General features: G+C 43.4%; 1 protein-coding gene across 1 annotated transcript; it reads left to right on the forward strand.

The window, feature by feature from the left end:
* The first annotated feature begins 324 nt into the window (after nucleotides 1–324).
* LOC144142770 (calmodulin-lysine N-methyltransferase) lies at nucleotides 325–22,736 on the forward strand. Its single transcript, XM_077674478.1, has 12 exons — nucleotides 325–474; nucleotides 1,681–1,859; nucleotides 3,617–3,678; nucleotides 4,776–4,836; nucleotides 5,891–5,945; nucleotides 8,159–8,222; nucleotides 10,463–10,523; nucleotides 12,512–12,586; nucleotides 15,360–15,423; nucleotides 16,450–16,578; nucleotides 21,369–21,454; nucleotides 22,354–22,736. The coding sequence occupies exons 1-11, from the start codon at nucleotides 376–378 to the stop codon at nucleotides 21,450–21,452; spliced, it is 933 nt and encodes a 310-aa protein (XP_077530604.1). The 5' UTR covers nucleotides 325–375; the 3' UTR covers nucleotides 21,453–21,454; nucleotides 22,354–22,736.
* The last annotated feature ends 3,450 nt before the right edge of the window (nucleotides 22,737–26,186 follow it).

The following is a 26,186-nucleotide window of genomic DNA, read 5'->3' on the forward strand; positions in this document are numbered from 1 at the left end:
CCATTGTAACGGGTAACTGTTTTAACTTTGGACAAATACAACGCATGTTCGCGTTAGTATATTCGGTCAAGAAATGCTCCACGCGTGTTTTTACTACATATCAAATTTACAATGGACAATTTGGCGCATAATGAAAAGCTGCGAGGCGTTCTGTTGATTCGGCCGGTGATTTCCTCCTCATCTTCCGATTTACATCATTTGTCGGAGAAGTTCCGCGAGCCTGTTGCAAGCGCTGCATGCCCCGAACCAACCGAAACCCGTCGCGAAACTGCCGAACCATCCGAAACCGCCGTGTTGCTCGACCAACTTTACATCCGCCGCCGCCAGCGGACAGCAGAGGTGGCGGGTGCGTCGGGCAACATTGTTTAATCTAAGATGGCGGCGGACATACGAAAGAAGTCCAACAAGCCGAGCGCGGCTAAAGGAAAATTCGGCTCGTCCATGGCCAAGATGCGCTGGAAAATGCTTGCAAAAGTAAGTAGACGCCCCGTGGAGTCCCGCGGACGAAGCACCTCGCATGCAACGCCGACGCGCGCAGCAATATCGTCAGCTCAAATGTGCTGGAGACGGACGCTGTCTTTCCAGTGATGCGGCTCCGCTGATTCAGGCCCAACTATGTGCGCGGAACTGCGTCGATTGTCTTTTTCGCGCTGCCGCGGTATTTTTGCGGCACTTCGTAGCTGCTGAGCGCGTAGACATAGGCGATTCGTGCTAGAGACTTTCGTCTCAGCAGAAAATGCGGCCTCGAGCAAGGCTGCGCGAAATGTCGCTTCTCTCTCTCTCTCTTTCAGTCGATCCCCCTCTCGCGCTCTGGAATTCTCGCATCCTTCATCCGTCGCGATGAGCTCCGGGCCCGAAATGTCGATGCTGGGCGCAGATGGAGTGTTTCGAAATTTTGCCGGGTTATTCCGGCCTCTTGGGCGAGCGACGTGGCTTAACTTGCGGCAGGCAACGCCTCTGGATCTTTTCTTTCTTTATTTTTTTTTTCCCCGGCTGTAGAGCTTCCGTGAACGTACGCCGGGCGATATTACTGCCCGCGACCATGACACATTGCCACGCCAGGGTTATCTGGCCGGGAAAATGAACAAAAAAAGAAAAGAAGAACGAAGAGTTTGCAACAGGCGGGCAGCTGTCGTGTGCGTTGCGGAGAAGCGTACTTGTCAGGTGCGCACACTGAAAGGTTACGCTGAAAGCGAACTGCGTTTTGCTCGCCCTTTAATCGCGAAAGCGATGCACGGAGCATTGCTACGCGAATAATTAGCGTTTACTCACTGGGGCCATCGAAGTAGTGCATTTATCGACGACCTGCCGTACACGCATAGCTCACAGCGCTTACGGCCTGGCTACAGGCGTTTATGGCATTTACAAGCTCAAATGCATCCACGCCGTGTTTCAGCGGTTTTTGTACATTTAAGCGTAGTATTAGCTTGAAATGCAAATTAAATGAAATACAAAGGTATAATGTGACCAAATTGCTTAGATGTAGATTTGCGTCGTACGGCCGTGGTACGGCCGTGGTCTGGTACCCAGCATTCCTTAACTTACCATGTAACAAAATAATACAACGGCAACAGGTCGCGGCTTTAGAGCAGCAAATGCGCTTTTTTTTTCTTTCTTTGTTTTCATCCACTGTCGCTGCTGAATTCCGTTCACCTAATGGCTTTCCTTTGTGCTTCCCAGGCGCTCCACGAAGGCAGAGTCACGCAAGCGGATTTGTTTTTCGGGTCCGTGCGACGGTTCAGCGCCTTTGGGTTGCTTCAGATTAGCCCCATAGAGCGGTGGCGGTCGGACGAAAACGATGAGGGCATATGGTACGAGTGTACCTGTCTCAAGGAGCCTGACTTTGAGCTCAAGATTCGGTAAGTCGCTCTTCGGAACTGTTTTACAACTATGCACTTACGCGCCATTCTTGTGTGTGCCGACGTTTCAGGATAGTGCTACTCAATGTGCTTAGATACAAATGCAAGGTTGCAGATGAGAGCTTAATTTTTGGTATTGTGCTCTCATAGGTGTGCAAGTCCATACATCGTTGACATTTGATTGAATATTTTCGTGGCAAGAGATACTTGATTGCACTACACTAATTTACAATAATGCGAACTTGAACAGAGTCCTCTGACAAGTAGTTGTACAGAATTCGATGATCAAATTTACTTGCTTTGGCGAAAATTATGATATTAGATCAGCTCATCGAAGTGTGATACAGTTCCAACTAAAGATAGCAGCAGGGACATTTCAAAATAATTTCTAATGATTTATCAAACGAAAGGAGTTCAGCGTATTAGATGTTAGTTGCAATGGGATCAATGTATGATGTCGGGCTGTCAGTTCTGCCATATATAGCGAGAAATGTCGGTTTTATTTATTGCACACTTCATGCTCAATGAATTTATTATGTCAAGCAAATTTAATGTTTTCCTTGATTTTTTTTTTAATATTGTCAGTTACTTGGTTTGTATGTCTTTATTGTCGAATAAAATGAAGTCGCGCTCTTTAAGAAATAATATCATCGTCTGCTATCCTTTTACATTGTCTGCCTGTGCAGAGATGTTTGAGTTTGAAATCTCGGCCACTTTAGAGAAAAAAACAACATAAACAATGGAATTTTATATTGTCACGACATTTATATTGCTTGAAGTACTAGGCATGCATGTAATGGTTTTGACATATGTCATCATTTTTTGTTGCTGTTTTTTCGATTATGGCACAGTGCGGTTATTGCAAGTACAGTCACCTAATAGAACTGAGTCACCAAAAAGAAAAATCGAACCTTTGGTACGCATAATAGGTGTTCCTTCTTGGATATCCAAGCTGAACAAGAACTGGATGATGGAAGTGGCACTTATAAATTTGTGGTAATGATTAAGAGTCCTGTGAAGATTGTTGATGTCGTGAAAAACAGCTTTGAAAAGATTGGATCCCTATACTTCTTAGCCCTAAGCAGACGGGAAAAAATTCTGGGTTGCATCACTCGTACCTTATCTTCAAGAGTTGTGTGAGAATGTGATTCACGGTTCGCTAATGTAACTATGTCATGTTTCAAAGGGGACTGGTTTTTGTGAAGAAAAGGAATCCACGTTTCATTGCTATTTAGTCTAGAAGTAAAAGTGTGGATTTCTTGTTTTGTAAGCACTTGCTCGACATTTTGGTAAAACCTCTTGGTTGGAGCTTTACTGCATGGAGCAGTTCAATGTCATCACTCGAGACGTTCTCAGAATCTGATGAGTGGAATAGTTTCACTCTGTAAGATGTTCGCAGTGGTCAGGAAGTTTTAGCTATAGCACTGAGGCGAGTGCGAAGGATCTTTTTTTTTATACAATGTGCCGTCGGTTGTGCAAAATGACCTCAGTGCTTCTTTTTCTCATCACTAACGCTGTGGGTGTAAAGTGAAAAAAAAAAAAAAAAAAAAAGAACAAATTAACTACCAAGCTGCCATAATAATTGATGCTGCTGGTTATTCCTGCCTAATATAACCGGTTAGGTAGCGTTTCGAGCTAATATATTCATGCTTTTCAATTCAAATGCAATCCTGCTGAAAATGCTTTCACTTGCACAAGTGCGGAAACTGCGTTGCTGGGCTGGTGTTAACAAAATAACGCTTCTTTTCTGATGCAAGATCGCTACCTGACAGAATATCGCTCAAGGACATCAAAGGCTTTGACAACACGGGGAACATATGTGAGTGGCTTGTGTTGGCTAATGTCATTGTGTCGGCTTTTCATGCATAGACGAGAGATTGAATGCTAATGCTTGAACACACGATTTCACCTACTAATTTTCTTTCTACACAGCAAGTCAAGTTGATAGTTCGAAGTAATCAGGACAGTGCTAAGCTTAGCTGTTTTTTGCTTTGCTGATATCTATACGGAAAGCTACTGTAACTTAGTCTAAACTCAAGAGATTCAGTTTAGTTGTGCTGTGTTGTTATATAAGATAAGCCTTAGCGGTTTGATTAATCAAAAACCATGCTAACGTATTTTTGCGCGTGTAACCCGCACCGAAAATGCGAGAATTTCAGTGGCAAAGTAGGGGTGCGGATAATACACGGGGTTTTGCTTTTAGTGCAGCTTCATGGCAATGCGCATTGTGCTGTAAGCTCCTACGCAGTAACACTGACTAAGCATTCCATGGTAGCCATTGCGCAACAAAACATGCAAGGACAAGGAAGAAAAGCCAAGGACAAGCGCACTCTAACAATTGAATTTTATTAGTGAATTGTGACTTTCACCTTGCGGGCACTGTATTCTACTTGTTACATATATACTTTTTCTGTTAACACATTATGTGATGTGTTGTTTGAGCAGTAGCTTTGGTGCAACCTTTCCTGTATCAAATGCGTGGGCAATATGCGAGGAGTTTTTTTGTTTTCGGGCTAAAAGTGGGGGTGCAGATTATATGCAGGGGTGGGTTATACGCACGAAAATACGGTATTTTAAAGATATTCATCTTTGAGTGACTTATGTACTGCATTATACTAGGAAGTACAGCCGGTAAAAGGCTTGTCTATAACACAGCGTTCGTACTCTCAGCCCTATCCTGCCCCGCCGGAGCGGGATTTGAATAAAACTACTGCGGAATTCTGAAGTCTTAGCCCTTAGCTTTTGCCTCCGACATGTTTGGAACGAGCATGTTTCCGCAGTTTTCGAACATAGCTCGTTGAAGTCGAAATCGCTGTTATAGACAAGCGTTTTACCGACTGTACATGAACTTGCAATTGCTGGTGTGCTTATAAAGAAGCTGAAAAAACTTCTTTTGTTTTTTGCTTACGTTTAAAGGTATATGGCCATCTGAAGAGGTACTTGCATACTACTGCATGAAGAACAAGGAGATCTTTGTGTGAGTACCATGTTCTAAGATTGTAGTGACAGCCAATACGTTTCACTTGGTTTACCGTATTTCCTGGAGTATAAATCGCGGCTTTTTTCCGAAATTTTTGTTAGTGCGTCTTATCCACCGGTGTGACTTATGTGTGGAATAAATCCGGTACGTGGCGGCCGTGCGGGGTCCGGCTCGAAAAAATGCCTGTGTGCTGCGTGATGTCAGCACACGTTACGAGACACAGCTCTAAGGTCTAAATGAATGAGTTATTTGTTAGCAAGTCGGAGGAAGAAGGCTTCGATGGTTTTGCCTAAATGCCGTCTGTAAGTACATGCCATCTGTGTATATCAATGAACCATTTTTGAGAAGTTAGTTCTGCGTAGACTTTGGACGGTAGATGCACATGTCTAGCCCTCCTTACCGGGCGATGCGTTGATAGGCGGTGGCCGCTGCAACCATGTATTTTCACCTCACTTTCTAACGGACTGATCCTCTATGAGTTTACCTGATTAACAAGTGCGTTTTGTACACTTGTGCGACTTATAGTTTCTTTCAGAAAAACTGCCGTTCTGAGGGGGGGTGCGACTTATAGATAAAAAAATACGGTACCTAATAAGTGCAACAGTGTGGCTCTCTAGAACTTGCGCTGTACAAGGTAACAAGAACAGACGCATGTTTGTTTGCACGCTTTCAGTTGTGAATGTGTCTGCTGCAATGCTTGCCGGGGTTCAGGGTTGTCAGCTTGTTTCATTTATTCCTTTCTTTTAATGGTCCGTTACACCTACGAGATTACTCATTTGTTTCATCATCGGTGTAGCCCAAAACAGAGTCAGTCTGTAGTGGTTCAAAACCTTGATGGTTTTACCGAGTCATGATGTTGGGGATTTGAAATAGTTTGTTCAATTAGGACATTGCTGGAACAGATCAATTACAAACTGTATAATTCATTTTAAACTAGAAGATCATTGGTTACGCATACCTAAAGTAATGTTATAAACCTGAAAATACAGGAGGAGAAGTGCGTGCTTTTTCAGTGACACGGCTCTTTCTTGCGTTGTGTTCATCCCCTTAGGGACAAGAGCGTGTGCGAACTGGGAGGTGGTATGACATGTCTCGCCGGATTTGTCGTGAGTACAAGCATCACCGCTCTTTTCCTTGATCAACCGCTGAGCTCTTGTTGCGCTTAGGTAACTGGCTCTTTCGCGTGTGTGTAGGTAGCCATTTTATACATCTCTGGGCTGTGCTTCTGCCATGCTCAAAACCTTTTGTGCTGAGATTGTGCGAGTGCACGCGGTGTGTAGATATTTATTTTATCATTATTTTCTTAAAGGGGGACACTGACCTTGAGGACATTTTTGTTATTATTTAAGCTATGTGCTTGAGCTTTACACACTGAGTGTATTTAAACATCCTGAGCACAATTATGCAGTCAGTTTTGGTCTATGGGGTGTACGTTTAGAGTTGTGCAGCATGTTATGCCACTCCGTTTCGGGCAATTTTTTCATTATCTACCTATGAAATACTCGAATAGCTTTTATCCCTTTGTGCTCTAAAAGGACCATGGAGGGCAACTATACCACTGCAGTAATTTTAGCATGGTTTCTGCAAACGCTGTAGACTTAATAAACGTCAGGTCGTCAATTTCCAATGTTTTTTTAAAACTAGCTGCGTAAAATCTCGTGCCAGCAAAAAGAAATTCTGTGCTTTTGTGGCTTTGTTGCACTATTCAGTTCATAAGCTTTCGAATGCAGCAAAAATGATACAAATATAACCAGTACACCCCAAGACATTGTACCCGACAGCTGACCATGTAGGGAAAAAAATTGGTTCTGAGAAAACAGGGCATGAAGTTTAGAAACACAGGCATAAATGGTCCTTTAGGCGACTTCAAAAGGGCGACAGCTTTGTGAATACTTAGGATACACCAATGATATTTTGCTGGTACATTCTTTGGGACCTGTAGACTGCAAGTAAAATTAATACAGAAAATTGATATTTTGGCAAATTTTTGGTCCTCAAAACCAGAGTCCCCCCCCTTTAAACAGGAGTGTGTTTTATCCGTGTCGTTTTGCAGGAAGATTGAGACGAAGGTTGCAACTCTCACTGACATGTTGAACGTGTGGTGTGAGAATATGCAATTCGCATGAAAGTGTGATCAAGGTTGCTTTAAATTAAGTTTTAGTACCTTCCCCTACCCCCACCTCCCCATTTTTTTTTTTTTTTTTTTCATGTTTTGTTGTTTGTTGCCATGATAACCATAATGGCATGTCCCACTTCATGTGGCATGTGCTGTTAGCACTGGTGTCCCCCTATCTGCTGTCTGCGCTGTCTCTCTTTCTGCTGTTGGCATTCAGAACTGAGATGATTCCTTTTTTCCCTCTTTTTACTGCTCTGTAAAGGCAGCTGTGGTTACAATCGAGGGGACTAACTTTTTTTTTTTTTTTTCCAGTTTAGCGGGTTGCATTAAAAACCATTGCACATGTTTATTATGACGCTTTTCTGAATACACTGTCTTTCAAGGCATTTGAAAGATGTACCAATGGAAGGAAATGGACGTTTGAAATCAAGGAGCAGCACTGTCCAAATGAGGCATTTGAAGGTGTATTGAAAGCTTTGTGGTTGATTCGGAGTTTTGAAATTTTCTTGAATCAGCTGAAAGCGCGTATCAGTGGTGTGTCAGTGTTGGTGTCATTGAGGGTCAACCCGCAACCAGGGACAGGCTCCAAATTTTTCCCTTTTAAGTGCAGAGCACTTTAGGGGCTCACCTTGTCATCGTAGCTCCCTCTCTGGACCCAAGTAGAGACACACGGCGTTCCGTCGTAGTGGCTGTCATCGCGCCGTAACTCACAGGCTTCGAAAGCCAAGCGGTTGTATAGTCATAAGCGTAGAAAACTCGTGAACCACTGGCGCTTGTCATACACCTCCCCATTGTTTAGCGAAAAGAAAACTGTAGGTACATTTGAGGCAAAATGTACGTAATTAACCGGCAGCGCCCGCGTTCATTTAGTTAAGAGCACTCTTAGAGTTGGTTGTTACGACAATAAGCGAAAATAAGTGGGAGTGCAACGCCGCCACGCGTGTTGGGGAAAAGCAAGCACAAAAAGAACAGAACTCCTGCTGGCGCAGTTTCAGGCAGAGGGCGCACGAGCGCTGTGAAGGCGGGAAATTTGAGTTGCATTGGGTGGTAGCAGTGAGCGGATAACCTCGCTACAGCCCATTATGGTGAACCACTGCTCTGCACTTCCAACAGCTTTCGCATTGAGTGGAACGGCTTTAATTTTTATGATTAATTGATTGTTTTATGTATTTATTGCCTTTCCTTTTTTGTGGTTTATTTCAGGTTGCCGCCACGACATCGGCTAGGGAAGTCTTCCTGTCGGACGGGAACAACAAGTCTGTGCAGAGTATCCTTTGCTCGGGGTCGCCGAGGCGTTGCTTTTCCCTTCGCGACACCTGCCTGCTTTTATTCGCAAAAGTAATATACTGTCAAGCACGTTACAATGAAATCAAGTGATGAGTGAGAATTTATCCAGTATACGTTACATTAGTTATAAAGGTCGGCACCTAAATGACTGATACCCCTGTCGCACGGAAAATCTAATGTGATTCAAAGTAAATGGCATCGGCTGTTAACCCTTTGAGGGTCGAATTTTTTCGCTAAATGCGTCTCCCCAGGGTCAATTTTTTTTATTGCTGATTTAAATTCTACGGACGAATCTGTATCGAGAAAAAATAATCAAAAAATTTTTTGGGTGAGCGTAAAGTGACAAAAAAATCATTTGTGTTGTTACATACATGTGGTTTATTATGGCGTTACACAAGGAAAATTCTAAATAAAAACGAGAGAGTAACAAGCCGGCACCTTTTGAGTGAATCAAAATCAGATAGACATCAGTTTTGCGGGCGCAAAAAGCGGGAAGCGCACGCAGGACGATAACGAAACCAGCCTCTGCGCCCCTGCGCCCTGGGAGCGATAGACGGCGCACCGTTCATAAAATACAAAAAAAAAAAAAGAGAAAAGAGCCTCATCGGTTTCGCAGGCGACCTTGGTCTGCGGCAGGCGCAAGAAGCGAGAGGCACCCGGGTAGTCGGTTGGTGATACCCAGCGCGCCCCCTCGTTAGCAGATGCGCAAGCGACAGCTGGCGCGCCGCTGAAGTAAATCATAAAAAAATAAAAAGAAGAGTCATCGGCGCAAGAAAAAAATTTGACGTATTTCCGAAGTGTGGCAGCACATGCCAAGCAAGAGAAGTTGGCGAAAAAGGCACGCTTTTTAAAGATACAAGTGATGCCGTACACATACGTCATTGACCATTTTGAAAGTGTATGCCGATGCCGTACATGTACGGCCGTGACCCTCAAAGGGTTAATGACATTCGGTATGGCCGTGCGGGTCTACACGGCAAAACACTAGGCAAGATTACCCTTTTGCTGATGTTCCATATAGGAAGAATAAGGAACATTACAGGTTAAAAAAAAAAGACCAGCTTCGAGCATCATTTGATTAAAAAATTAGGGACTATATCAGTATGCAGCTAGGGAGTGCTGTCACGAGCAGCTTGAGTTCCATCACGTTATCAGAAAGCTTAATCGTGGTATCAGGGAGTACAAAGCTAGACAAGATTGCCGTCATTCTGGTGTCCCATATGCAAACAAAAGGGACGTATTTGCACCAGCAGCTTGAGCTCCACCCCGTTATCAGGATGCAAAAAGAAACACTGACGTGGGGTTGGCCCATTGCCAAGGAGATAAGGTGCGCTCCCCACAAGCAACTCCCTCTGTCCGTTTTGCCGCATGTCACCGGTGCACTGCAGGAAAGCTCGTCGCTTGCGGAGGAAGCCGGTGCAGGTTTGCGGGGTCAATGCAAGTGCTGAGAATGTGACACATGCGGTACTCAACCAGTTTTAGCTAGTTGCAAGAAGTATGTGTTGCGTGTATTCTATATCCAAGCATTTCTCGCTTTCAATCAGGCATAGTTTTATGTATCCGAGTTCATGAAAATAACTGCCCGTTTGTATTTTTAACGTTCGAAATACTTCAGCACAGCTGTATTCTCTGAGTTCAGTATGTTGGCTCTCCACTTAACGTGATAGCACGTTTGCTAGTGGGTTAACGCGTAGTGCATGGTTGCGTTGCATGGTTGCGTTGCATGGTTGCGTTGGTTTGACAGGAAGCCAGATAAGTATTACTTGCGCGATGCACACTAACCAAGAGGTCAAAATTAACCTGGATCTCAGGTGTAGCTTCGGCACTTAAAACCCCATAATTGGAGTATTACTTGCGCTTTAGGACTGTGCTATTCAATTCTAGGCTGAATTGAATATTGTGTTGTTTCAAGGTAATATTGTGTTGTTTCAAGGTTTTGAATTTTTCGAACGTTCACACACTCCTAGTAGGAATATGCGAATATTTGGTTTTTGAACATAAATTTGATAATGATGTGCAAATGGTTTGGTGTGAAGTTCAACTTCCAAATATGAGATTTATTGTAGCAGATATTCACAAAGTGTCAGTTCTACTATTCTTACACCTGTGTTGTTTGGCGTTCTCCTTATGGCTGTGCGGAAATGAAATCTACTTGTTAAGAAGGGTAATGGTTAATAGTTGAACAAAACTACATTTTTTCCTTAAGTTTCCTTCCCGCAGATGTTCAAATAATCCTCGAAAGCAATACGGGATGCCTGGGGAACTCCAATGTGGTTGCAAGGTAAGAGGTTTCATTCAGCGCAGTTTTGAACCTCATCACTCATTACATTTAGCTACCCCATCTGCGATTATTTCCAACTTACTAGCTGAATTCGGAAGTACTAATGCTAGAAGGAGGGCGCAAGTCCACCGTGTGCATCAATTACTCTTGCTGGTAGGGCCTTGTTGTCTGGAGTCTGACGAGTAACTCCGTGCTTGTAAAGTGAGCAATCGTATCATGTTGCATTCACTGAGAACAGCATGAGAAATAGGAGTTTATCGCAAAGTAGATTCTAAGGAGTTAATTTGTTCCTAAGTTAATGAGCCCATACTTGAAGCACAAGTGACAGCAGCTTCAGAACCTTGAGGGAGCTAATGGAATAAAACTAAGTGTGTGTGAAAACAAGGTTGAAGTTTTAAGGTCTTGACACAGCTGCTGTGTCGGAGAACGCGTGCGGTTTGCCGATGTGTTGGGTGATAGGGTGCACCAAGCTGGTTTACGTCTTAACAGTGTACAGCCACGAGCAAAAGTTTACGGACCAGGAAAATGGCAATGTTAGGTTATTTCTCTTCTGACGTGTGCGTGCGAGATGTCGTATAGTTACTGAAATAATGAAAAATACCGCACGTAGTGCCCCAGGCTGCCATGCGGCAGAGAAGTAACACAAAATTGCTTCTTTCGTGGTCAGTAAACTTTTGCTCTTGGGTGTACATATCTTAAAGGAGCCATGAAGATCGTTAAAAAGACTGCTTTGCCCTGGTAACGATGACACAAATTTTATCGCAAAATTCGTACAAATAATCTAGTTATTAAAGAAAACGCACAAAGCAGTGACAGCTCGCCAGCCATTTTCCGGCGATTGCTCTATGACCGCACAAAATCTTTTTTTTCGATTGGTGGCCGCCATTGGGGGTCAAGAAGCCTGACTGGGCGATTCTAGTGGGTCTTTTAGTTTCTTTTGTTCGTATCACTTGGATGCGAACTTGCAGTTAAAGCACTGATAGCTGCATTTTTAGGGTTCCCTCAACTGCATCACTTTTTACGTTGCGTAGTGCAAAACTTGAAAGCTTTTCAACATTTCTCTCATTTTTTTGTTAGCAATACCCCTTTCGTGGCTGAAATGGAGCTGAATGAGTGACCAAAGGCTAGTTCTGTTAAGGGGGCAGATGGGTCTTTGGGGCCAAAAAACAGCCAAAAAATCATTTTTTCTGGAAAACGGCTTTTTCGGCATCCACGACCATTTTTCTATTCGTCTGCACATTTCCTCATCAAAAGGCACCATATTTATTTGTAAATAGCCTTTCAAAGTGCACTCTACAGCCCAGTTCGCGCAGAATTTGATGGTGGAACGGCACTTTTCTTGCAATGCAAAGCTAGCATTTCGCTTTGACATATCTCGGCACCCAGAGCAGGTACAACTGTAATTTTTTTTTGCTTCTGATACCTGAATGTGCGGAGAACACCATGTTGGAAACAAATTCTTCAAATGGAGGCTTTGGAAAATTATTTTGTTCAATTGTGTTCAGAGCACGGGACGAGTGAAGTTCAGTGTGTTGTAAAATGACCAGAAATAGCTCAATCAAAAAAATTTTTCCGACGTTACATTTTGTTATCATTTGTCTGCCTAGCCACGGGTAATTTCCATTCTGTATGAAGTGATTATTTTGTAATCGTGACCCAAAATAATGCCAATTGATCGTTAATTATCTTTAAAAATATTCAACTTGCAAGTAATCTAATGGCAGATTTGAAATCAGCACGAAAATCTCCATAATACTGTGCAGTTTCATTAAAATTGGTTGGTAAATAAAAATAGCTCCAAGACCAGTCTGCCCCCTTAAAATAAACGGTAGTTTGTAGTTTTTCTTCACTGCCCTTTGAAGTCTGACGCAACTACCATGCTTATTTGTTCACACAGAAAGCGTTATCACTATTTGGCAGGCCACAATGGAAGAGCACGGTGACTGCTGTTGCCTGTTGTTTAGTGTTTTTTTGTGACGGCTTTGCAGGAGAATAAGGTGGGACGATGACACTGACATCGGTGACCTGGTGGGACGCTTTGATGTCGTCATATCCGCCGACTGGTACGTGCGGTCTATTTCATGCACGGTGGTATGAAGCCACTGTTTCGGTTTCCTATACTGTATGTGTAATGTGCATGTTGATTAGAACTCCCATCAAACTAACATGTGGGCTGTGGAAGTATAACTTGGTTTTTGAATAGAGCTCGGGGGTGCAAGTTTTGTGACTGGCTTCTGTATTTATGACAGAGCTCGGGGGTGCAAGTTTTGTGACTGGCTTCTGTATTTATGACATAGACAAATTCCTGTCAGCACAGTGCATGCATTAAGTTTGAGCGCACATTAAAGGTCCCCAGGTGGTGTGAAATTATTCATAGCCATCCACGAAGGTGTTGCTTGACCAAGTGTACCTTGGGTGATTAACTCCCCTCTGATTTAGAGCTCAATTTGAAGTTTGTGACTACCATCATGTTTGATTGACGTGTGTTTTTCTTCTGGCTTTTTTGTAGAAGTTGTAAAGATGAGTTGTGAAGTGTCTTTTGGAGTTAAGAAATTTCCATTGAGCCATATAGGTCTCTAAGTAAATCGCTTTGATTCTGGTTGAGTGGGACGTGTCAGGAGGTGAGGGGTTTAAACTGTTTGGAATTAGAGTATGTCTTTCTGTGAAATAAGCCCGGTAAGTGCGTTTAACGGGATTATGTTGTCTTTTAGTTTAGTGTTGAATTGCAAAAAATTCTACTAGTATTGTTAAAAAGGATTAACAATGGAACCAGGGTCAGTGGGAAGACGACCTTTGTCCAGGAGGCCATTCAGCATCTGGTGGAAATAAAAAACATCAATGCAGTTTCGTTCTGGTGGATAATAACATATAATGCCTAGTTTACTTGGCATTTGAAGGCGAGTTTTTGATGTCAAAATTTTATGCAAGAAAATTCCCAACCACGTTTCCAGTAATGCAAGAAAATTCCCAACCACGTTTCCAGTAATGCAAGAAAATTCCCAACCACGTTTCCAGTAATGCAAGAAAATTCCCAACCACGTTTCCAGTAATAAGAGCACTCTTAGGTTACCGACTGTTGAGCAGGTAGCCTTGTTATTATGTTTTGTAATGCAAGATTCCATCGAATAGAGCTTGAGACAACTGTTTGAGGCCACCTTTGTCTTCTGTAGTCCCAATCGGGGATTGTTGTATTTGCCGAGAGGTGTTTAATTGGTGCAATAAGCTCCAAAACTTGCTTCATTTGAGTAACTTACGTTTAAAAAACATTTGGGCTATTATTGAATGTTATAGTAGCAATGTTTAAGAACCATTTTTTAGTACCAGATACAAGGAAGACCATTTCAGGGCTCTATATTTTTTCAAGCATTATGAAAGCCGTAGAATTAAAGTCTCTGACATTTGCCAAAGCAACCCAATGTTCTGTACAATTATTAGAGCAGTCTTTATGAGTTTCGTACAATAAGCAGATTGGGGAATATGGCACTAAGTTACGAAATGATTAAAAATGGGTCCGAGTGCGAACTTTTAAAGTACAGGATTGTTAAAAGGCAACTGTTCATATGCAACTGCGGTGAGAGTAATGGAAGAAGCTAATATGGTTGTTCCACTCTGCATTATAATCGATACTTTAGCATGTACTGTCTTTTGTGATGCCCTCCTGACTTGTATGGGCCCTCAGGATCCCTCAAGCTATCAAGGAATCACTTTGGTGCCTAGGAACAGCTTCTGATTCTTGATTCAGTGTTTTAAACCACTGTCCACACCATTTTTGGCAAACTGGCTGCCCACTTTTAGTGTTGTTTGAATGCTTGCATCGTATCAGAAACATAACAGGTTTAGCACATTGGTACCACTACGACATGCATCATAGTGGAAAACACTACATTTTAGAGAGCATGTGAGGTTTTGATGCCTCACATGCCTTTGATGCCCAAAACTTTATTATTTTGCTTAAGTGTGTGAGAAGTTTTTATGATCTAAAAGGACTTCCAACATCACAAATATGAAGTCATAAAAAATTTTGGTTCATTAGGGCGGACTTAACACACTGTGCACTGGGAAACACTGCACACTGGCTGCCCATATATCACTTGAACAAGAGAACAACCTTGATAACCATGAATTATGGTTCAAGTGAAGACAATAGCATAAAGTTTGTATTGCTATCATTTGTAATAGCAACGAAATTCCACAATTTCTCTTACCTGTCACTAGCCCATTGAGCCACTCGGGCTCGATGCGAGTTGACACACGTAAACAATATTTCTTTTTTAGCACACGGAAGTACGTGCTGCCGACTCTTCTTCAATTTTTGAAGGTCCAGGTTCTTTTGTCTGTCGATAGATGGTGTTAAATGTCGAAAAAACGACTAAGTGCGAGCAAGAAAAAAAAATATTGTTTGAGTTGTTACTCCTGAGCAACACTTGGCATCGAAGGGTTAATGTGCAGTAAGTCTATTTTTTCGCTCCACCAGAAAAACAGTTGTCACAGCGTGTAGTAGTGACCTTATATGTAACAGCAGAGGTCCTCAACGCTTATGCCACCCTGGTGAGCTCTGTCTTATGGGGGTTAATCTAAGCTCCACCCTGTGAAGATTCCATACAGCCAGGCAGATAGATAGTAGGAAATTTCAGACCAATTCTGGAAGGAACTATGGTAAGGAACTAGAAATCTTGGTAACAAAAGGTTGCACGTGATGATGGCCGTTTCCAATGTGCGTCGCCAATGTTTTGAAGGTGGGGAGTTCATTGCTGCTGTTGGCGGCCACAGGGACAATTATGCTGCTGAGCGAAGGTGGTAGCCTGCATTTGAAGCATGTCGTCTTTGTCCTTTCAGCCTCTTCTTCGACGATGGTCGCCAGCCGCTTGTCAATACAATCTGGAAACTTTTAGGAGACAAGGTACTGTTTCTGGAATATTGTGCACGTTGGGAACAGTGGTGATAATAGCTTTGTTGTTTTTGTGTTGTTGTTTTTTTGTAACGAATTCTCCCCGGCAAGAATACAGTACCGTATTTGCACAATTCTAACGCGCCCCCTTTTGTCAATGCACGATAGAGTTCAACCCCAAGGATAACTTGGCAGAGATTCTACCACGCACACGAAATAACGCCATCAATAGATGCCTCAAAACTGTACAAAGCGTTTAACCAAACATAAATCGGCACAGGCTGTGGCCAGTTAAAGCCCTTCCCTGAAGCTTTATTAAAAATGTAATCCCTTTATTTTTTTTCGCCAGTCGTGAACACACGACTTTGGGAAGCCTTATGCACAAGATGCTGCCCAGTTTCCTTCCGTTTCCATCAAGATGATTACTTTGCATTTAAACGAAACTATCATTCATTGACGCACTTCATTTTCATTTCAAGTTGGCGGTTTCAGTTATGTTTTTGAGTTTTGCGTCTGGTTGTAACATGCAGGTATTAATAAACGGCTATTTTCATTAAAAAAAAGGTGCGCATTAAAATCGGGAAAATACCGTATTTCAAAAGAACCTGGAGACGCTGGGAAGCTCTCAAAGCAGCTGAAAATCCAGCTTTACTGCATGCATAGTATCAGCATATTGCTACTGCTCAATTATTATTATCGCTACTGCTAAAGCATATTGCCTCCTATGAGGCAATATGCTTGAGCAGTACCTTTGGTGCAGCCTTTCCTGTATCAAATATGCTGGCAATACACGGGGATTTTTTTTTTCTTTTCCGGCGGGCTGAAAGTGGGGGTGCGGATTATATGCAGGGGGCGGGTTATACGCGGAAAAATACGGTATTTGGATTGTGCTTGCCAATAAAAACGGTGGTGTGGGGTTCTACTTTACTACGATTGAAACATCATCGTCTCGCACCACACATAGGAGCGTACAAGTGTTTTCTTTTGTTTGAAACCAGGCGTGCGTTATACATTCTGTGACGTATCTCTCCAACGCAGGGCCTAGCTGTGATCTTGGCGCCGTCCCGCGGCAGGACATTCCAGCATTTTGTGGAGCTGGCCCAGTCGCGCTTCTACGTGGAAATACTCATGGCCTACGACACGTGCGTCTGGGAGCTCCACGCCCGGGTGAGAATGGCGGGAAGTTCAAACGCAGAAGCGTTGCTTAGCTGGGTTTGGCGAAAAACCGCGCACGTAGCTTGCATCCACAGAAGTGCATGCAAATTGCGTCATCCAACTTTAAAAACAGACATCGCAGGGACAGGAATTGAACCTAGGAAGAATGTGACTGGTGAGTGACTTGAAGGGGCACTGAAGGCAACTGGCAAGTTGGTTTCAAACCCAAGCCTGACCTTCCTGTAGCCATTTTAGCATTGATTCGGTCCCAAAAGATGCTTTCATTGGTGAGAAATCGAACAGTGACTGCTGTCGCTGTTCGATAAATCGGAAGCTAGCAATGCAGCGGTGATGTACAGTTGCAGACCATTTTTTCGGACTCCAAAAATTCGGACTTGCTGGATATTCCAAACTTTCCCGAGGAACCGGCAATTGCCCCATAGGAGTAATGGCTCATGGATTTTTTGGACTGCTCTTTTATTCGTACTATTTTTTTCATTCCCCTACAGGTCCGAAAAACAGTGTACTGTATAGCAGTATAGAAGCAACTGAATACAACGCTACCACGTACCGAGCAGTTTGGCCAGTTTCGTTCAAATCAGCCATGCTTTCCCGAACTCCGACGTCCTTTGCAGCTTTGGGCCACTAAGAAAAATGTTCCTTCATTGTACCTGTGATCAGTGTTCATGCTTTGTTGGAGAAAAACATTGCCCTTTTGAGGCCCCACGAATGTTGGTGTCGAGCCAACTGCTCGTGCGTAGCTGGCATGCCTCCTCGAAAAGCGGTACCATCGCCTCAAGTATGGATGATTAGCGCCATCCAGCAGCAGCCAGGCTTGAAAGGCGTTGCGCACGCCAGGCGTTTTAAGTACTTCCAGTGCCAGTTGTGCGGTATAGACTGTGGCAGGGCCACCTGTCTTCATGATTTCGCTATTTTCTACCTTATAGTTAAAGAAGCTGCGCTTAAGTGGGGTTTATTCGAGTTCTTGGTGAGCTAATCTATCGATCCAGAGCAACTTGTATTTTGACTTCACTGTCCCCTTAACCACCACTCCATGCCGATGCCTCGCAGAACTACAGGTTTTCTCACTCAATTAATCCAATCGCCATACAATTTAATCCCGGTGCCAGCAAATTTAATTCAAGTGCGATCTAATTTAATCCAGATACCATGAAATTTAATCCAAGCACTAGTGAATTTTATCCAAGTTTTATTTATTTATTTATTTATTTATTTATTTATTTATTTTCAGCAAAAAGAGAAACTACAAAAGTCAGGCCTACCAAAGACTCATAGGGCTTGAATGGCAGTGCCTGGCAGAGCGGACAAACATGCTACATAAAGAAAACTAATATAACAGAAATTCGTAGCTAACTAGCAAACAAACATAACACTGTTTACTGGGCAGTCAATGAGGTAAACATGACCGGAATACTGAAAGGACTTATACAATATAATGTCTTAAAGGGACCCTGCAACACTCTTTGAGCAGTGCAAGTAAACCTGCGCAACGTTTAGATTACACTGCCAGGAATACCTGAGCCAAATATTACACGTGCACGTGAAGCGGTGAGCGCGCAAATCGATGTGAAAGACGCGGAAAAACAAACCGCTCTCTCTTCAGTTGTCCTCATTATGCATGGCCTGAGGGACGTCACATAGGCCATGGCTGCCCGATCGGCTGTCACTGGTCAACTTCGCGGGTAGATTCTCCCATTTCCGTCGTCGTCATCGCTGTGTACGAACCTCTTCTATGCCTGAACCTGTAGGCACAGTTTTGCCGTTTCTTTTGTGTTTTGAGTGCGCGCGGAGTTTGAGTGATGAGCTCAATACTTCCTTTTCAACGGGACCACTCGACTACAAACGTTTATTGCTTCAAAAACGCCCTACCAGCCCGAGCGCGCACTTGCGAGCAGGCACCCATGCCTGCTTTTTGTGGCACCAGACCGGAAATAGGCCCCTCCGCGTTCCGGAGAAAAGGAGAAAACTACCCGGCATGTGATATATCGAAGGCCGCCGAAGAGAACGCCGCGAGCCGCCCCCCCTCTCCGGGAGAGAGCCCGCAGCTTTCGTCGAGTTGCCCGCGGTCGAGTTGAGAGGGAACGATTATGCGCGATTTCTCATCGCGCGTAGTTTCGTTAATTGTGAACGGATTTTCATAATTCTTGCGGGAGGAGATTTCTGGGACAATAGACTTTATCCCAAAATACATTACTAGTAGTCGATGGCAACTGTTGCAGGGTCCCTTTAATGCTTTCCTTAGTTTATACTTAGTTTGAAAAGAGGGGTAGTTTGGAGGAAGTTGATTGAAGGCATGGGGCACATAATAAATTCAATCCCTTCGCCAACCAAATTAATCCAGCTATCAGAAGAATGTTCAAGAGTGTTTTGTGCGAAATTAGGTACAGCTGTGCTGGCTTTTTGCGTGGTGGGGTGAAAACATGGTGTTTCATGAGACATTATGTGCAAAATATTGTATGCATGCAGCTTAATGGACAATTACTAATATGCGCAGGCCAGGAGAGCAGTCTTGTTTGACTGTTGGTGCCGTGTGCTGATCGTCTGCGAGATCTTCAGAAGTATCGTCTGCTCCCCTATTGTTACGCCAGCAGATTTGCCAGCCTATTGTTACGCGATCAGACGACACTGCTGTCGCGAGCATGCGATATTTCTGACGATATCGCAGATGATATTGTAATTTGGAAATAACGCTTAATACTACAAAAAAGCATTAATTAATTTAAAATCAGAATGCAAAGGGTATTTAAGTAAGTAATGGGTTTTTATCAAGGGAACTTCTGAAGGCATTGTTACGCGAAGAGTAGAACGATACGTCTGACGTGAGTTATCGACGGCGCTCTCGCAGATGATCAGCTCGCAGCACATGGCATCAACGGTCTGCGCGCGCTATGAAATGACATTAAGCTGTGGGCGTAAGATATTTTGCACATAATGGTTCAAGAGACACCACGTTTTTACCACACCACGTGCGACAAGGTCTGCAACACTGTGCATAATTCCCCAGAAAACACTCCTGAACGTTCTTCTGATAGCTGGATTAATTTGGTTGGCGGAGGGATTAAATTGTTTGGAACTTGGATCAAATTTGCTGCCACCTGGATTAAATTACATGGTGCCTGGATTAAATTGTACAGCGATTGGATTAAATTGAGCAGGAAAACCTGTAGTTTCAACCCACAATACAGAAACATAGCACTGTGCGTAAGGTTGAGCATTGACTCACAGGTGATCGACAAGATAGCGCAAGCTGTCCTAAGGTGCACAGGTTGGACTTCGGGGACAGAAACAACTCAATTTGGCAATAGTGACACCACTTTTAGGGCTACAGAATCTTTATTGTCTGAAGTTCAATTGCTCGCACGCTTTTAGGTTCTTGTCTTGTGAAGATATGCTTAGGGGTCCTCTGCAACCTTCCATTTGCACGACTGTTTGAAGCTGATTTGAAGTATTCACGAATTTGGAAAAGTATGGTGGGTTTGCAGTTCGAACTAAATGAGGTGGGCCATTAGAAAATGACCGCAGTGCGAAGCACACAGCAAATCGACATTATTTGGCGGGAAAAGAGCATGCATTGAGGACGTTACATGTTCTCTGGGTGGCACTTGTGACTTAATACCACAGCAGCATTTTAAATGGAAAAGTAATCAACGATTCACCCACTCATTTACCAAGGTGGGCTCAAATCGTCTAGCCCACTCATCAGTGATACCCGACTTAGGCTTCTAGCTGCCACTATTGGCTGCTTCCCTGATTATTTGCACAGTGCCCTTGTAGCATCCTCGTAATAAGGTGGAAAATGTGGCAATTCAAAATCTGCCCTTTTAATGCAAACCCCTCAGGGACAGCAGCAAAGTTTCCTGTTGAGCAAAATTGTGTTTCGGTATACACACAGTTTAATAAAGCTAGTTTGTACATTGTCTTCTGAGGCCTTTTAATTAAAAGAACCATATAGCTAACATATTTTGTCATCAGAGGCCATTTACTTAAAGAGACCTGTTTACACAGTTTTCCATTACGTGACAATTCTTGCAGAGCACAAACGTTGCTGACTTCACACCAGTGGTTTAGATTTAGCTTTCGCAAGTTCCATTGCAGATTTGTGCCTCGTACTATGTGCTTAGAGCTGTGATTTATGCTAGCCGGCTTATAATATTCAAGCAGTTAGATTTGTGCTTTCGTAGTCGAGGGTCTAAAATTTCAGCTGTGAACTGGCAGAAATCGCTGCTTAAGGTCAGTTTTTTAAAAGCTCAACTCCTATCGTTCTTGTGGAAGAGCTAGGGTCTTGATTACGGTGCAACACATTTACAGTAATAAAACAGTTGTGCGTCCTGTGCTGAAATAAATCGCTCTTTCAAAAGTAATCATGCCATGATATCTGTTCTAACAGTTGGCTCTGTCTTGTATGAGCCAATGGAAGAAAAATGTATAGAAGAATAAAGCAATTGTGAAAGGCACCGGGCATGCTCTTATAAGCGGCACTTTCACACTGTCTTCTTCGTAACCTCCAAAAGCTAAGCATTATGCAGTCAGTTGGGGTGCACTCTAAAAATAACCTAACCGGTTTGGTAGTAAGCCAGCATACAGGCAGCCACTATTTCAACTGCTTTGTTGTTGACTATCACCAAATACGTCAAAACTTGTCTTGGTCTCCTTTGCCTAGCAATGTAGTAGCGACAGTGATTAGCTGCTACAACTCGGTATGGGTTGTATGCATTGTTACAAGCCTTTGCAGTTTTACGTGTATGCTTGTATTCCGTACAATCCTTTCCATCTAATTTCAGTACCAGCAAGAACGACCAGACATCTATGACGCCAACCTTCACTATCCACAGATGCTCATCCTTCGCAAGATCCTGTCGACATAGAGGTAAGCAAGAAATTGTCATAATAAAACTTGCTGCTTGTCTCGCTGATTCATGGTCATCACAAGGGAGGTTAGCACTTCAAAAAACAAGACACACGACAGAAAAAAGAACAGGACAAGCACCCGTCCTGTCCTTTTTTCTGCTGTGCGTCTTGTTTTTTGAAGCGCTTACCTCCCTTGTGAAGAAATTGGCACTGGGGCTGTTGAGACCAGACACAATCGTTTGTGGAGGCATCCATTTTTCAAGACATAAGATCAGGTCTCTTCAGTGGCTGCTGTTAATGGCGTAATTTTGGGTTAAGTATTTCGTGGATAATAATTTTAGTGTGCAAATAACCAAAACAAGGCAGGCTTGTATGCGCAAACTTTGTCTACATAGCCTTGGCAATTGCCTTTTCTGGCATGCTGACGACGGAACAGCATTATGCGACAAAAGTGTACATGCCGTACAAACCGGTATACAGGTTGAGATTTTTCTGAAAATGCATAGAAAAATCAACCCTCGCCGTATATTGCGGTTGTTAGCAAATTGTGAATGTCAGTCGGGCAACCAAGATAGTGAGTGTCTGACTATCGCTATCAACATTGTGCCCCTCCTCCTCCATTCTCTTTTTTAAAGTGGTACCACTATCTTAGTGGTACTGATGGCATCCTGTCAAAAATCTAATGCAGTTCCCCATAGATTGGTTGGTAGACCGAAATACTGCACTCCGATAAATGCTGCAAGTAATGGATTGTTTTTGTGCATAGCTGTATGGCATGAAGTGTTGATATTCTACTTCAATTCCTCTCAGATCATGCGGAAATCCACAATAATTTGTTATTTACCAAGAATAAGTTCTTCACAGGGAGCAACATTGTTTTGCTCCAACAGTGCTGGATATTTTTTTTTTTTTTTGCAGCATACTTCAAAAAAGCAACGGAACAGGGAAGGAAAAGATCTTTATAACAGAAAAAAAAAAAGTTAAAAGCACAACTCGCCGTCATCGCTGGTCCTGGCCAGACGTCCGCCATCGCCGCCGCCATCTTGGAAAAAACTTCAGGACCAAGCTACGCATTTTATGTATAAACTAAACAGAAGAAACCCGTGTGCAAAGTGTGTTGTTGTTAATGTGTTTCCACCGTTCCACAGGAGTGTGAGTAGCAGGAGGGGGGGAGGTAATTTCGTCACATCGATGGGATGTATCGCCTCATGTAGCGACGTGTGTTCAAGAGAGTGATCTATCGAAAAGAAACCATATTTAATAAATGTTGTAAATAAAGGTTGGTATTTTCGAGAGAGAGAAAGAGGAGAAAAAAAAAACATTACGGAAAGCCGTATATATACATATAGAGCAATTCTTCCTGCCGTCTTGCAATCTTGCCAAACGAGTCAACAATAATAATGTCATCTCATACGAGACCTGGTGTTCACGGAAATAATTTATTGAAGAGAATCCATTGTATTTATTGAAAACAAAATAAAGGTTGTTATTTTCAATGACGAGGTGTGTGCCATGGAACATTTATTTATGGTATTTTGCTTAAAAACTCATTTACACTCTTTGTCAAAAGTTCCTAGACCATGTTAAATATTGATAGGCCACAAGGACAAGCTTTCCTTTTAAGGCACACTGAAAAGTTTTATGCCCAAAAACTGGCATAACCACCCTATTCTTACTGTCATCAGCTTTTTGTGGCCCAGAAACTTTTGACAGAGACTGTACATGTCGCCGTTGCTGCGTTGTAAGCCTTGTAAGTCGTATAGTAGTGGCTGAGGGCACTGTGATGTAGATGAGAGTGATGTGGATAGGCCTTTACTGAGTTGAACTTGTTCCCTTGTTTTGTTCTATGCACCCCGCGTTGCAGTATAAATCGATTACTGCTGTCGGTTTGTGGCAACAAATGTAGCTGGAAGCACGCTAACAAGTTTACTAATTATCGATATGGGGTACTCATTAGACAGTAGCATGCTGCATTTCAAAGCAACAGCCCTAGTTGAGGGATAAAAAGTAAGGTATGGCCAGCCAGCTTTGCATCATAATCTGCAAAGCCATTTGCTTTTGTTCATATTTGGCTAAGCTCCAAACTGTGGAGCATGTTAGCCTCAAAACCAGACGTTTCATGGGCTATGGTGGTGCAAGGACTATGGTCAACAGAAGTTCAGGGTACCCGCCGCAGTGGCTCAGGGGCTAAGGTGTTGTGCTGCTGAGCACGAGGATGCAGGTTTGATTCCCGGCTGCGGCGCACAGTGCACACGAAATTTCAGCTGGTCTGTAGCCCTACTGCTTTCACTGCCACCCAAATTTCTGCCTGACCAGCTAGGCTATAGTGCTATAGCCTTAGTATTTTCACTGCCTCAGAAAAATTAGCAGGACAATCTAAGCTACAGTATTACCATTTCCGCTGCCCTCATAATTTCAGTCGGACCAGATGGGTTATTGCTTCAGCATATTGAGTGCCTCCAAAACTTCAGCCGGGCTACCTGGGCTATATATAGTCTCACCGCTTTCACTGCCCCTGAAATTTCCAACGGACCAGCTGGGCTATATAATAGCCTTAAAATTTTCACTGCCTCCAAAATTTCAGCCGCACTCTGGCCTAAATAAAGCCTTAGCATTTTTACTGTCACCAAAATTTCAGCCGCACCAGCTTTCATTGCCACTTTCATGGGCACAGCATTTACACTGCCACCAAAATTTCAGCCAGATAGGCTGGGCTATAGTCTGGAATTTCACTGCCTCCAAAATTTCAGCCGGACCAGCTTGGTTATAACATTAGCATTTAAACTGCTTCTTAAAATTTCACCCAGAACAGCTGGAATATAGCCTTAGCATTTTATAGATACTATACTATGGATAGTATATAGACTTATTGCTTTCGATGCCCCAAAATTTCAGCTGGATAAGCTGGGCTATAGGTATATTTCACTCGTTGCCTCAAAAACGTCTGCCAAATCAGCTGGTCTATAGCCTTAGAAATTTCCCTGCCTCCAAAAGTTTTAGCCGTACCAGTTGGGCTCAAGCCTTCGCATTTTCACTATCTCGCAAATTTCAACCGGCGCAGCTGGTCTATACCATTAGCATTTTCACTGCCCCCGAAATTTTCGCCCTACCAATGTTATAGTCATACCGTTTGCATGCACTGTTCCGAAATTTCCGCTGGACGAGATGGGATATATATAGCTTTAGAATTTTCGCTGCCTCCAAAATTTCTGCTGGCTGGTGGGTTAACCTTATTATTTCTACTACCTCTAAAACTTCAGTCGCACCAGTTGGGCTATAGCCTTAGCATTTTCTACTGCCTCCAAAATTTTCGGTAGGCCACTTCGGCTACAGTCTTTCTCGTTTCACCGCCCCGAAATTTTCGCAGGAGCAGCCCTTAGCATTTTTCTACCTTCAAAATTTACGACGGACTGGCTCGGAATTTCCTTTGCATTTCTACTGCCTCAAAAACTGCATCCGGGCCGGACCAGAATTATTTCTTACGCTGCACCGAAAATTTCAGCCAGTCAGCTGGGATATACTTCTTTCCATTTTCACTGTGACAAAAATTTTGTCAGTCCAGCTAGGCTATATATATCCTTAATATTTTCACTGCCCCAAAATGTTAGCCGGACCAGCTGGGCTAACCTCTTTCACTGGCCCCCAAAATTCACCTGGAGAATCTGGGCTATATATAGCCTTGCCACTTTCATTGCCGCCAGTATTTCTGCTGGACCAGCTGGAATATAGTGCTAAAATTTTTATTAACTCCAAAATTTCAGCTACACAGTTGGGCTATTAAGGCTTAGCATTTTCGAAGTCCCCAAAATTTCAACCGTATTAGCTGATCTATATACAATTAGCATTTGCACCGCATCCCAAATTTCAGCAGGACAGGCTTGGCTATAGCTTTTTCACTGCCTCCAAAAATTTGAGCCAGACCAGCTGGGCTACAGCCTTAGCATTTTCACTGCGTCGAAATTTCAGCCGGACCAGCTTGTCTAGCATCAGCATTTTCACTGACTCCGAAATGTAGGCCAGTGGTACCTGGGCTATATAGACTTAGCGCGGTCATTGTCCGCGAAATTCCCGCCAGAACAGCCGCGCTATGATTGAGCATTTTCACTGCATACAAAATTTATGCCGGACCAGCTGGGCTATATATCCTTATAGTTTTGTTTCCCAGAAAATTCCGTCGGACCAGATGGGTTATAATAACCTTAGTAGTTCCACTCCCTACAACTTTTGCCGAAATATAGTTGGGTTGTGCTACAGCCTTAGCACTTTTAATGGCCAACAAATTACCGCAGTGCCACCAGGGCGATAAGCTTCCCCCGTTCGCTGCCTCCGAATTTCACCCTGGCCAGCTGGACAATTGTTTCAGCATTTTCATTGCATCCAAGATTTGCGCCGGGCCACCTGCGCTGTAGTCTTAGCTCGTCCACAACCTCCTAAATTTCCGCTGGAGCAGCTGGGTTTATAGCCTTAGCATTTTCGCTGCCTAGAAAATTTCAGCCGGACCATGAACTGGCCGGGGGCTATATTAATTTTCTTAACTCAACAGCTGGGCTATATCCTGACCGCTTTCACTGGCCCCAAAAATTCACCTGCAGGATCTGCGCTTACCGTTTTCACTGCCTCCAATTTAGCGTAATTACGCCTTTTCACTGCCCCCCAAATTTTAGCTGGGCCAGCCAGGCTACTGCATTACCGCTTTAACTGCCCTCAAAATTTCCGCCAGACCAGCTGGGCTATAGCCTACCGCTTTCACT

The sequence above is a fragment of the Haemaphysalis longicornis genome, unplaced genomic scaffold (genome assembly GCF_048455015.1).
Source record: "Haemaphysalis longicornis isolate Haplotype H1 unplaced genomic scaffold, Haemaphysalis longicornis Haplotype H1 scaffold_6, whole genome shotgun sequence".
Classification (NCBI taxonomy): domain Eukaryota; kingdom Metazoa; phylum Arthropoda; class Arachnida; order Ixodida; family Ixodidae; genus Haemaphysalis; species Haemaphysalis longicornis.